Below are 13,206 nucleotides of genomic sequence, written 5' to 3'. Positions count from 1 at the left end.
GAACACTTAGTTCTTAGAAAGGAATAGTTCACCCAAATTGCCAAATCACATATTTGGTTCCTTACCCTGAAAGGAGTCGATGGACTTCAATTCACACTTTGGTTCTGTTTATCTGGCCACTGTCACTAACCGCTAACGTGTAGCATTTTCAACCAAAAAGCAATGGAAGTCAATGCACCTTAAATTAGCATATTTGAAATGTCATGCCCGAATCATCCCAATTCTCTGAAAAGACTCAATGACTTGATTTAAATGACTTTGAGATGATTCGGACATGACATTTCAAACATGCTAATTTAGTCTGTACAATATGTTGGACACAATCTACAGTGGATAGGAAAGGAAGCCACTACATGTACAGTAATAGAGAGAACAGAATGTGTCGTAAGACTTTGTTGAGTGTGTCAGTTTCAGATTGTTAGTGTCAAAAGGCACAAATTTGAGTCCATAGTGTGGCATTTTTTAAAGGTTAAGAATGTTGTTTTTTGTAAAAAGCATTTTAAAGTTTTTTTTTGAACAAAGAATGTTATTCATCCCAGACGTGCAATTACTTTGGGCCCATAGGGTAAACAACAACAATGACATGACAGCATACCACAACATATCACAATGACATTTACACACACACAGCAATAGCCTACTAAAGCAATGGCATAAGAATATAACATAATTTAATGTCCATAAGAAAGGCCAGTATCCATGTATCCATCGGTGCCACTGTCAGGCTACAGTGTGTGTGTGTGTGTGTGTGTGTGTGTGTGTGTGTGGGTTAGCGGAAATGCTGACCCAAAGGCAACAGTTCAAAGGGTGGAGGGGAGGCCAGTGATTTTGAAGCAGGTGGATACTGTTGAGTAATTTTTTGTTCTTGAGGCTGAGTTCTGGGGGGTAGATCCGAAGCCTAGCCTGTGTCCTAATGTTTGGATGTCCTGTAGAGATACAAAGTGAGCAACTAATGCATGTGGATCTGTCATTATTGATACAGCTGTGTGATGCATAATACAGTCATGTAACTGTTGCATTCCAAACCTGGCTTGACACATGCAACTCATGTCATGTAAATGTACATGCAACTCATGTCATGTACATTTATTTTCTGAAGATAAGTGATCAAAATGTACTGTACATGCTAGGAAAAAGACAAAATTACTATTGTTCATTCTGTATCCATGAATTTTCTTCTCTCATCCATGTCAATGTATTTACCTAAGGCAGGCATATACAGTGGGAAGGTGTTATACAGTGGCCTGCATAAGTAATGAGACAGTAAAGCAATGTTTCTTTTTTTTGGCTCTAAACTCCAAAAGTTTGGATTTCAAGTCAAACAATTACTATGAGGTGTCGCCGAGGGCGAGATTAGTATGGCCTTTTCCCGGCCTAAACACCATTCCCAACGTTACCCAGTTAAGCACAGCAGGATTGGCCCGAGGTTTGAGAGCAATCTTGGTGAATCACCATGACACTGCTAGAAAGAGAAAAAGCTTAGCAGCTGGGGGCCCAACCTGACGAGGGACACCGCGGCTGTGGATGTTCCTGAAACACATATTATCTTTGAACTATCCTTAAAATAGGTGTAAACTGCATTACTGCTTATAAATGATAAGTTGATTCAAATGTCTGTAACTGATTAATGATAAGTTGAATCAAAAGTGTATAACCACTAATTGATGACAAGTTGATTCAAATGTGTGTAACTGATTAATGATAAGTTGAATCAAAAGTGTATAACCACTAATTGATGACAAGTTGATTCAAATGTGTGTAACTGATTAATGATAAGTTGATTCAAAAGTGTGTAACTGATAAGTTGATTCAAAAGTGTGTAACTGATTAATGATAAGTTGATTCAAAAGTGTGTAACTGATAAGTTGATTCAAATGTGTGTAACTGATTAATGATAAGTTGATTCAAAAGTGTGTAACTGATAAGTTGATTCAAATGTGTGTAACCGATTAATGATAAGTTGAGTCAAATATATATAATTGGTTAATGATAAATGAGTTCAAATATGTGCAAAAGGCAAAACTTAACAAAAGAAATGATAAAGGTAGTGTATGACTCCGGGTCAACATATCTGGTTGGACCTCGTAGTGATAACGGTTTAACTGATACTGGAGTAGGCAACCAAATGCATTAATGTTTGACTGTATAATTCTTACTCAGAAATGATTGCTGAAGTAGGCCACCATACTAATGTTTTACTGTATAATTCATGTGGGCTAATGATAATTGTATACCACATGTACTAGATGTTAACTTTGAGAAAGGCCTAGATTATTATGTTACGAAAATAGAATAGAATTGCAGAAGTCCACAATAAGAAGTGGCCTTGAGTCCAGTTTGAGCAGGAGAATGATAAGTATGTCTATGTGACAAAGTCCGTTGTACACAGAGGCAGACGCAGTATCGTAGTGAGGGATTTTGTCCCATTGATTATCACAAACATTGACTTTATCGGCTTTTCAGCCCGTCTCAAAGTTCTTGCAACTTTTCAGTCGTCTGTCTCGGAAACCACTCCTGTCGTTCCCAACTGAAAAAGCAGAGGCACACACATCTTAAGCACTAGTCAACGAGGCTTTATTTGCAACAGGTGTGCAACGAAGCCTCGCCGACACAACCCTGGCCACGGTCCTGTAGCTCCCTCTACAGGCCGAACGCTGCATGTCCCCCCACAGTCTAGTAGACATAACAACAGGTGCCCTTAGGCCCATGACTAAGCATGAATGCGAATTCAGGGTGATGTAATGAATTAGATCGAATTCTATGCTTGACTGAGAACTAGATCGAATTCAATGCCTGACGTAATGAATTAGATAGAATTCTATGCTTGACTGAGAACTAGATCGAATTCAATGCCTGACGTAATGAATTAGATAAGAAAGTGTGGGGGTAAAGGAAAGCCCCATTGCAAACTATAAAAAGAGCTCCCTGGAGCAGTACAACGGACTTTTCCCGCTGCGGAGCGTAACACCTGAAGGACCGGAGCAGGACTGAGTGTGTTGAAAACCAAATACTCTAGCAGATTCTCCTTGTCCGGAGCTCACACTCTGATTGAATTCTGACTGTCGGCCTCGCCACACTAGTACAACGGAGGACCTTGGCGGACCTTTGTTTGTATAACAACAGCTCTGGCGGATAGAGGAACCGGCTATGCTCGACGGGGTGAAACTGGGACTTCTCTAAATTTCACAGGCAGAGTAGGGACAGACTGTTAGGTTTTTATTATTTTCTAATTTTTATCATTTTTGAATACTAGCATTTTACCATTTAATCACTCTGCCTGTAATGCTGCAATGGTTTAAGCCATCATTAAAGAATTTAACCTGCATTTAAAGGAACAGTTTTCACAATTTGAATTCTTAATTTTTATTTTTTATTTATTTTTATTATTTTTAATTTTTATATTTTTAGTCATTCCATCCCTCATAAGCCTTTTCACCTCCTCCTGGTAACATAAAATATTATAGATTGCTTTGCATAATACATCTTAGGATCTGAAGGGTTATATCTGACCTCTTATTACCTCCTTTGGGTAAATTATCCTTACCGATAAACCCTTTATCCGCAACCACACCAACTGGCACTCATATCAGATTAGAGCGGTCGTTAACCATAGAGACTACCCACTTCGGTGTACAGTTTTTAGGTTTGGGGAGATTTTTCAGTTCAGCTGAGGTGGGTAGAGGAAGATATGGGAGGAACTATGGGATGTAGACCGTTAACAGCGGAGTGAATCTAATCGACACCAACCTACATAGGACCAGTCAGCATCTGACAGGGTAAGACCCCTCAGGCTGAGGATCCATAACCAGTTATCTGAGGGTTGGTCGGGGGTTCTGTACAGAGCCTAAATTCCCGGGAGACAGAGGTTAACCCAAGGGAAATAAAAGTGTACTGAAGACAATAAGTTCAGTGTTCATTTTAAGAGTAGGTTATGTATTAACAGTGCTACCTTTCAGTTTAGTATACTTTTATTCCTGCTATCCCTCAGTTATGTGTATTAAGTTGCTAACCATAACTGCAAATAATTAGGAAAATAATTAGGACTAAGATAAGGTATGCCATTCAGCCCCATGCACAAGTCAGAAGCCTATGGGCCTCCTTGCTTGGAAGTTGACCTGCTGCAAGATAGTTGCATGTCATGTCCATCTCAACCTCAGTGGGATTCATTAGTGATGGGCAAATGAAGCTTTTGTGAAGCACTGAACCACTTGTGCCAATTGTTTCGAAAATGGGTTCATTACTCGAAGCTTCAGTTACAGTGACCTCTCCTGGCGAAGTGCAAGGCTGCAGTCAAATTAGGCAGGCTAGTTGGTGGACAGGAGGCTTTTAATTACACGCACGCACGCACGCACGCACGAACACACACACCTCAATGAGCAGTGTTGGAGAAACTACTTTACTTTTGTAGAAAAGATCTTTTGTTCTGAAGCATCTTTGCTTTGATCAACCTTGGATTTAAAGTATTGTAACGACCCTGTGAAAGGCCCGTTAGCAATTCCGCCAAGGGAGTTACCGCTCTTGGTGTTGTGGCTAGCGCGGCCGGTTTGTAAGCGAAAGATTGCGAGTTCGATACCCGCTTAAGGCAAGCTGCTCTACCCCGCCGTTCGCTACAGCATCTTTGCTTTGATGAAATTCTTTGATGCACACACACACTAAGACTGAATATCATGTTCTATTTACAAATAAAGATTGATGAATGTGTGTATTGTGTTATTGAGGAGAGAGTGCTGGGGAAAATATGGCATAGGTTGGGTGTGTTTGTGTAACTATGGCAGGGAGTGATTATGTGGGATGGGGAACACTCAAAGATTACAAGAAGAACACTCAGAGAATACAAACGCAATACCAACAACTCAACAGCAACAACGCACCTACTACGACAATCCACAAATTGTGCATTGTTTAGAGCGGTTATAAAGTGTTGAGGCACTCAAATTCAAAACTGTCGCAACCTTTCACCTGTCAGAATCGAGACGAGGCAGTGCCAGTGAATCACCTGATTGGACCGCGAACCAGTCAGGTGATTCATTCAGGCAACGAAGCAGTTGCTGCTTCGGACGTCATATGTCACGTGATTTTTTTCGCACCAAAGCAAGCTTCGAAGCAGTGCTTCGATAAAATTGTTGGTCAGTGTTTGAAGCACGTATCGAAGCTTCAGTGTCAAACTGCCATCACTAGGATTCATGCATTAATAAAGGTTCACTATTCAAATTAAAAAGAACAGAAATACCAATGCATCTCATTGAAGTGTATTTTTAGAATACACAGAAATACAGTGCCCTGTGTAAGTAATGGGACAGTGAAGCATTTTTGTTTCTTTTGGCTCTACACTCCAAAAGTTTGGATTCAAAATCAAACAATTACAATGAGTTTAAAGTAGAGAATCTGAACTTTTATTGTATGGTATTTGTGTCCATATTGGTTTTACCATTCAGAAATGACAACCGTTTTTATAGTTATTAGAGGTTATTAGAAATGTTTTGTGGGGATTGGGGTATTGTGTGTAGATTGATGAGAACATTTAATTTAATCCATTTTAGAACAAGGCTGTAACATAACAATGTGGAAAAAGTGAAGGGTTTGAATACTTTCCGAATGCACTGTACATGCCCTAACATTAACACTCCCTCCACCATGTTTCACAGATGAGGTGGTATACTGTAAATCTTGGGCACATCCTTCAAACGTTCCACTTGCAATCACTCTGGTACAAGATAATATTAATCTTATCTCTCCACAAGACATTTTTCACAACTGTAAGTGACCATCCTTTTTGAGGATAACTAGTGGTTTGCACCTTGCTCCTCTGCAGTTTGGCTGATGACGTATTCTGCGGATTCTAGTCTCTGACACATTCACACCTACCTCCTGGAGAGTATTCCTGATCTGTGGGACAGTTGTTTTGTGGGTTTTATTAATTATGGTGAGCATTCTTCAGTCATCCACTCTAGAAGTCTGCCTTGGCCTGCGATTGCTGAGGTCACCAGTGCTTTTTTTCTTTTGAATTACATTCCATAACTATTGACTTTTGGCAAGCCTAAGGTTTTGGCAAGCCCTATGTTTCTGATTTTGTTCAGATTTTTTAGCCTAATAAAGGCTTCCTTGACTTTCATTGACGCCACTTTGGTCCTCATGTTGACAGATACCAATAGCAGACTCCATTGGTGAAACCAATATGTACACAAATACCATGAAATAACAGCTGAGAATCTCCACTTCAATCTCACAGTAAGTGTTTGATTTAAAATCCAAGCTTTTGGAGTGTAGAGCCAAAAGAAGAAAACTGCTTCACTATCCCAATACTTAAAAGGGCACTGTATTTGAAAATGGACATTGCTTAAGTGGTTTTATTTTGACTGAAATTATCATTTGTTTTCTGGAACACTACCCATATGGGGATCAGTGAAAATGATTGGCTGTTCCATTTTGAGCTGTTTATTGACTGGAATGTGGCAAGCACGTTACAGGTCTCCATCTCCCTCTCAAAACCAGTTTCTGCCTCAAATTTCCCCAGGCTTTCCAAACTAGGGATAACCTGGTCTTGACGAGGTTTGGGGAGGGGGTACAGAGACTCCTTTGGAGAAGTTCTGAGTCATGCTGAACCAAATGCAGTGACAGGGGCCAAGAGACTTCAAACGTTCCTACCATTTTTTAAAAACATTTATGGATTGTGGGGGAAAGTCAGTAGATGGCAGCAAAAGAATACTTATTGGTAGTCTGCACACGTTGCTGAACTGGTTGTGGCGTGGCTCTTCAAACAAGCAAACTTGTTTATGTTGCAGGCTGATTCAACCCTTTCCCTGAAGTTTGAACTTGTTAACTGACCCATTTAAGTAAAAAACATTAGATTGGTTGAACTATGGTTTTAACTTCTTGGAGGGGAGTGAACAAGGGCATACTTTGGGGGCAGGAATCATACTTAATACAGTATATGGTCAGGCCAATTGAATTGAATGTTCTTTGTACACTTATTTTAAGTCTAAGGAAGATCACCAAGGACTGCCATCGCAGCCATGGTGTATTCTCTCTACTACTCTCTGGCAGATGGTATATATACCATAAGACTTTTGAACAGCTAATCCTAGCTGCCCAGCTGCTGCTCACCTGCACCTAAGACAATTTGCACTCTCTGCACCACACACACACACACACACACACAAACACACACACTTATTTATTACTGTATTGTATTGCTCACTTTATCTTACATCTATTGCCTTATTACACTTATGCTTATAACACTTATTGTCTGTGTTATTATTGTATTTGTATTCTTACGTCCTAATATTTGCACTGTTGAGAGGAAACTTGTAAAGTAAGCATTTCATTGTACAATTTACAACCTGTATCCTGTGCATATGACCAATAGGTAAGGTATTCAAAGGGAGTTACCGACTTGTTAAGAAGCTAGTGTGGATTTCAAGAGCATATGGTATATATGTTCTGTGAGAGGTGCCTGACCTCTTTGCATTTGAGATAGCATCTTGTCACGGATATTAAGTACCCTCTGTGGACCACTTGGCCTTGTTTACAGTCACTGTCGATGAACCATCCACTAAACCTGCCATTGCGTAATCCTGCCTTATCTGAGGTATCACACACTCCCATCCCATCAGTCTTATAGATTCCACTCTGATGGGCATAAATGATAGCACTCCAAAGCTCAGGTTATATACCAAACTGGGAGTCATATGGGGTTTGTTTCAATTGAACCCTAACCCTAACCCTAACCCTAACCCTAACCCTTTACCCATAAGCATGTAGACATGTAGACATACCCACGCAGTGTGGCAGACTTTGCCATTGAGTTTCGCACTCTCGCCGCTGACAGTGGATAGAACCCTGAGGCCCTTATCACCGCTTTTCGACAACAGGTTTACGGAGAAGATTAGGGATTACCTGGCTACCCAAGAGACTGTGATTTTGACACATTTGTGGAGATGTCCATACATGTGTATAATCACAGATGGGAGAGACGTCGAGAGTGCTAGTCTATTCCTCATTCCCCGAGTCCCAAACAGCTCCTGCTCCGTCATCACCCGAGCACTGACGAGTCTTCTCAAGCCCCCCTCGGTCTATGGTCGAGGAACCGATGCAGTTGGGTAGAACCCAACTCACTCAGCAAGAACAGGATCTTAGGATGAGGGAGAGACGTTCCCTCTACTGTGGAGGACCAGACCACTTTCGCTCTTCCTGTCCTGAGGTGTCAGGGAGGCCGGACCCACCCAGGAGGAGGGGACCTGTGGCGAGTCCTATCAGTACAGTAGCTATCATCTCTCCCGAGTCTGCCAGGTCCAGTGTCCTGTTGTCAGCTTCCATCTCCTGGGAGAACCATCTCCATCCTCTCGAGGCATTCATAGACTCTGAAGTGGCTGTCAACTTTATGGACATCAACTTGGCCAAACGCATCAAGATCCCCCTGAATAGTCTTAACCATCCTGTCACCATTACTTGACGGTAGACCGTCATAAATTCATTACCCTTGACGGTAGACCTCTGGGTTCCTCGGCACTGTTCTAGGATGGGGTCCCACCTGTCGTGCTACTTGCCTCTTCCCTGCACCCTCTTCTCAGCTCCTCCAGACCCTCCCGAGTTGTCCTCGAGTGTCTTCGGTGAGAGGAGGGCTACGTCTCTCCCCTGCCATCAACCGTGGAGCAGTGCATCTGTGGCACTCTGTAAATGTATTGGTTCAAATCAATCAAAACCCACATTGCTGGCGGGGGGCACTTAGTGGTGTAGCACACTAATGCGCATACCACATAATCGCAAGGTTCCTGGTTCGATTCTAACCCTCGACATATCTTGCATGTCATCCCTCCTCTCTCTCACCCATCCTTCCTGTCAATCTCTACTGTCTCTATCCCAATAAAGCAGAAATGCCCTAAAAACATATTAAAAAAAAAAAAAAAACATTGCTGTATACACACTTTCCGCCCCATGGTCAGCTAAAATCAGAAAATGGTTTTAGGCACTGCTAAAACATATTAGCTATTACCCACAGTCATGTACTGTAATGGAGGGTAAAACAAAGTAAACTCAGTTTATGAAATATATCTATGAAAGACAGTTTTGTTCCTTTTGTAGGGCCCAGACAGCAGTGGTCAAGCAGAGAGGATCAACATAGATGGGTCCCACACAGAGGACCTGGAAGATGCTCTGGACAAGAACAAAGGCCTGGATCTGGTCTACTCCCTCAATGACAGGCCGCCCTGGTACCTCTGCATCCTGCTAGGCTTCCAGGTATGGAAAACAATCCCTTCATCCCAATATTCTTTCCTCTATTCCTAGCATCCTCTCTCCTTGCTTGCTTCTCAAAATGCATTGGAGGAGAATATCTAAGGGGAAGAACTTTAGATCATCTCCTCCAATGTGTTTTGTGAATGAACCGAGTAAGGAGGACGCAAGGAGTAGAGTTTAGACTATTGGGACGCACCTTATGACACGAGCCCTGTTCCAACCACCCATCCACCCCTCTTCCCCTTGTCCAAATGGGTGCTATGTATTTAAGGTGGATGACGTTAGTTCCCCCATACAATGCACTGTGTAGAACTTTGAGCCCCTGGAGGAAAGCGCTAAATAAATGCAATCCATTACATTCCTCCCTCATCCACAGTACAAAGACGTATATGCTTATCGCCTGTCTCCCTTCAAACCTCCCTATTGAATCTTGCATTTTTAGCAAACACTGTCTGCAGCTTCCCAATGTATCAAATCCGCACCCTCTCCAATTTGTATATTACTATACCAGGGGTGAAAGAAGAAATGTATAGCCCCTGTCTACGAAATGTTCCCATGTGTTTGGGTGCATGCTTAAACAGGAAGGTCTGGTGTATACTATATTCTTGCTCTGGGAGGGGCAAAGATCAAAGGCCTCACCCAGGGTCAGGGGTCACTGCAATAATAAACCACATGTGCTTGTGAAACCGGAGGATATATAGGCAAAAGATAGTCTCTGGTGAAAGTGTTTCTGGCCATGACCTTGACAAAAAGCCAGTCTGGAAGGCCATGCCTTGTCAATAGTCTATAGAAGGGAGAAGAAAAGTGCCAATTCTATCCCAGGCCATCTCTGTGAACAATGCACAGGGCTAGGTGGTTAATAATGCACTTAATTTGCATTATGAATGCCTTATGGAAAATTGCTTGCGGTGACATGTTACCCTGAAGTCATAACTTCAAACGATAATTTGCCTGAGGAGTGGTAAGGCTGTGGGCAAGTATGTCAGGATAGCTATCTCTTGAAGGAGAGAGGTTCAGATAAGAGAAAGAGGTGCAGACAATAGATAATTAGATTAGAAGATGGTGCTGATTTGATACCTGCATTGATCTCACACACTGAATATTTGTGTCAAATGTCATGCACTTCGGATAGAAGCATGTTCTAAACAGGACTGGGATCAATTCTGTTTCAATTCCATTAATTCAAGGAAGTCAATTGAAATTCCCATTCAACAATGGAAGGAAAAAACTGCATTTGTTTCCATTGGGTTTTGAATTAACGAAGTATACAGATCAGTTGAAGACCAGTCAAAGGCCTGCTGTGCTGATTATCCTCACAAGAAACCTTGACCCCAGCCCCAGGCTGTAATCCTCTGATTTATGGGAGTTGTAGTTTGAATATACCGTCATAAATTCACAGGATTGCCAACATCTGTCTTGGATTTTAACGCCATCTTTCAGCCTTAATTCTTTTTTTTTTGTTTTGAGCCCTAAACCACCCATCTCTCTTCAAAGGACTACTTTATTTTCATTTGTAGATTTAGGTAATGCAACATTTGTACACAGTGAAGCCACTCCATTTGCTGGGGTTACATAAAAATACATTTATTTTTAAAGCAAAACCTATTCCTGAACACCTAATAGAGCTTTCCATTATTTGCACTGGATAAGCCTAGGCCTGTCCTTCATGTTAACTGTCTACACCTGGATGCTGTTTCTCGGCAGTCTGATAGACACACAGTAGTTGTATTTCGTACTGAATACGTTTGGTCTTAACCTTTCATCTGTGTCCACAGCATTACATCCTGGCTTTTGGTGGCATCATCGCTGTGCCCCTCATTCTAGCCGAGCCTCTCTGCATCGGGGACAACAACAGTGCCAAGAGCCAGCTCATCTCAACTATATTCTTTGTGTCTGGAGTGTGTACACTGCTCCAGACCTCAATCGGAACCAGGTGGTCCCTCTTGGTATTTTTTGCAATCACACATGGGTGCACATATGTAGAAATACACACAGATATAAGTATATGAAATCAGAAACACAAACCATGAGTACAGTGGTTTTGGAAAGTATTCAGACCCCTTCACTTTTAACACGTTTTGTTGTGTTATAGACTAAATTTAAATATGGATTAATTAAACATTTTTGCCATCAATCCACACACAACCACATAAGGACAAAGTGAAAACACGTTTTTTTTTCATTTATCAAAATTGGAATACAGAAATACCTCATTTACATACGTATTCAGACCCTTTGCTATGACACGCTTAGAATTTGCTCAAATGCAAAAATGTTGTCAACAATAAGTTGAATTGAGTCCAGCTTAATGCAAGGATAATAGCAATCAATTACACACTGTGTGGATCAGGTTGTCATTACAAACTGAGCAAATGGAGAGGAACAAAAGTGCTCAGGAATGCTACCCTGAGGCCTGGGGAGATTTACAAAAAATCTACAAAGTTGAATGGCGGAGAGCAAAAAGCACAGTTGATGGGACAGCATCATTTTAGTCACTCTACAAAATTGGTCTATAACCAAGTGTCCAAAAAGAATCCCTTAATGGAAAATAATCTATCTCCAGAATTATGTTTGCAACAAATGAATTCAAGTGATACAGCAAAGAAAGTGGTTGGAAGTGTGTTTATTTAGTTTTACTACAAAGCATTAAGCTTAGTGCAAATCCAGCACATGCAATGCAGTTTCCGCACCATCCCTGGTGTGAAGAATAGTGGTAGCTGCATCGTTATGGGTATGTTTATCACCGGCAGGGACCGGGGAGTTTGTCAGGATCAAGAGAAAATGATGAAATTTGCTGAGTTGGTAGTGACATCCTAATCCACAGTGTGTAATTGATTCCTATGCAAAGATACGATAAAAACAAAAGATATTCATTCCGAAATCAGATGAACTATTATCCTTGCACTCAGATGGACTCAATTCAACTTATTGAGTGACTTGTTGAAGACATTTTTGCATTTGAGCAAATTTTAAGAATGTCATAGAAAAGGGTCTGAATACTTACTGTATGTAAATGTGGTAATTCTGTATTTCAATTTGTATAAATTTGCAAAACTTTTTTAAAAAGTGTTTTCGCTATGTCATTATGGGGTATTGTGTATGGATTGATGGCAAAAAAAAGGGGGGGATGTGTTTAATGTCTTCAAAGGGATGGAGCCCGACAATTTAAGATAATAACGTATTGTGGGGTCAGAGTTAGGCTTTTCCCTGGCTTAAAACGGCTTCCTGTCCAAATCCCAATGTGAGTTACAGCTGCACCAGCTGCAGCTGACCAGATACACGATTAGGCCAGTCAGTGGCAATATATTACTCCACATTCAGCTAGTCAAGTGTATTACACCCAAGCTGACTGGCCAACACATGTGACATGTCTCCTCAAATAACCAACGTAAAACCAGCTACGCTATCGAAAAGCTAGCAATTCAACAGCACGGGTAGTGTTTTCAAACTTAATGTGAGTTTTACCATCTCAACTCGGTTACGCTCACCCCTCTAAACTCACGACACCGCAGCAAGCCCAGCCGTTGAGCTGAGCCCAACTGCGTATCTGGATCACAGGCACCAATGAAACAGAAGTCAAGTTGTTGCAGACAGCAGCCGTGCAATTCGAGCTGCTCCGACGAGTCTTGAACTTGCGACTTCTTACTTGCCAACACATGTGACCTTCTCCTCAAATACCAGATGTAAACCAGCTACACTATTAAAAAAGCTAGCAATTCGGCCAAAGTGGGCACAAAAGGGGGGCCCCTCCTTTCCTGCTTTAACATTTTTCTGACGTTAAATTAATTACTGAACTTAATTTTTAAGCCCACATTTGATCATAATCAGTTATAAAAAGATCTGTCAGTGGTATTTTGCGGAGGGGGCACACTGAATGGACCAGGCAAAGAGTACCATTGGAGATTACTGTCAATATTATTGTAAATAAAAGGAGTGCAACTCACAAATGTGTACCTTGATCTATAAAAA

General features: G+C 41.3%; 1 protein-coding gene across 1 annotated transcript in view; it reads left to right on the top strand.

Moving 5' to 3' along the window:
• The window catches only part of LOC310802467 (solute carrier family 23 member 2), a gene marked incomplete at its 5' end in the record, with an annotated part of 40,274 nt that overhangs the window by 9,318 nt on the left and 17,750 nt on the right, over positions 1-13,206 (top strand). The window contains 2 exons of the mRNA XM_083666842.1: positions 9,085-9,240; positions 11,013-11,170. Of these exons, the coding sequence (XP_083522968.1) occupies positions 9,085-9,240; positions 11,013-11,170 (314 nt within the window). The remainder of the gene's footprint in view (positions 1-9,084; positions 9,241-11,012; positions 11,171-13,206) is intronic.

This window comes from Argentina silus (assembly GCF_951799395.1).
Source record: "Argentina silus genome assembly, chromosome: 3".
NCBI lineage: Eukaryota > Metazoa > Chordata > Actinopteri > Argentiniformes > Argentinidae > Argentina > Argentina silus.
Note: the sequence above shows the minus strand (reverse complement) of the source record. Positions and strands in the feature narration are given on the sequence as shown.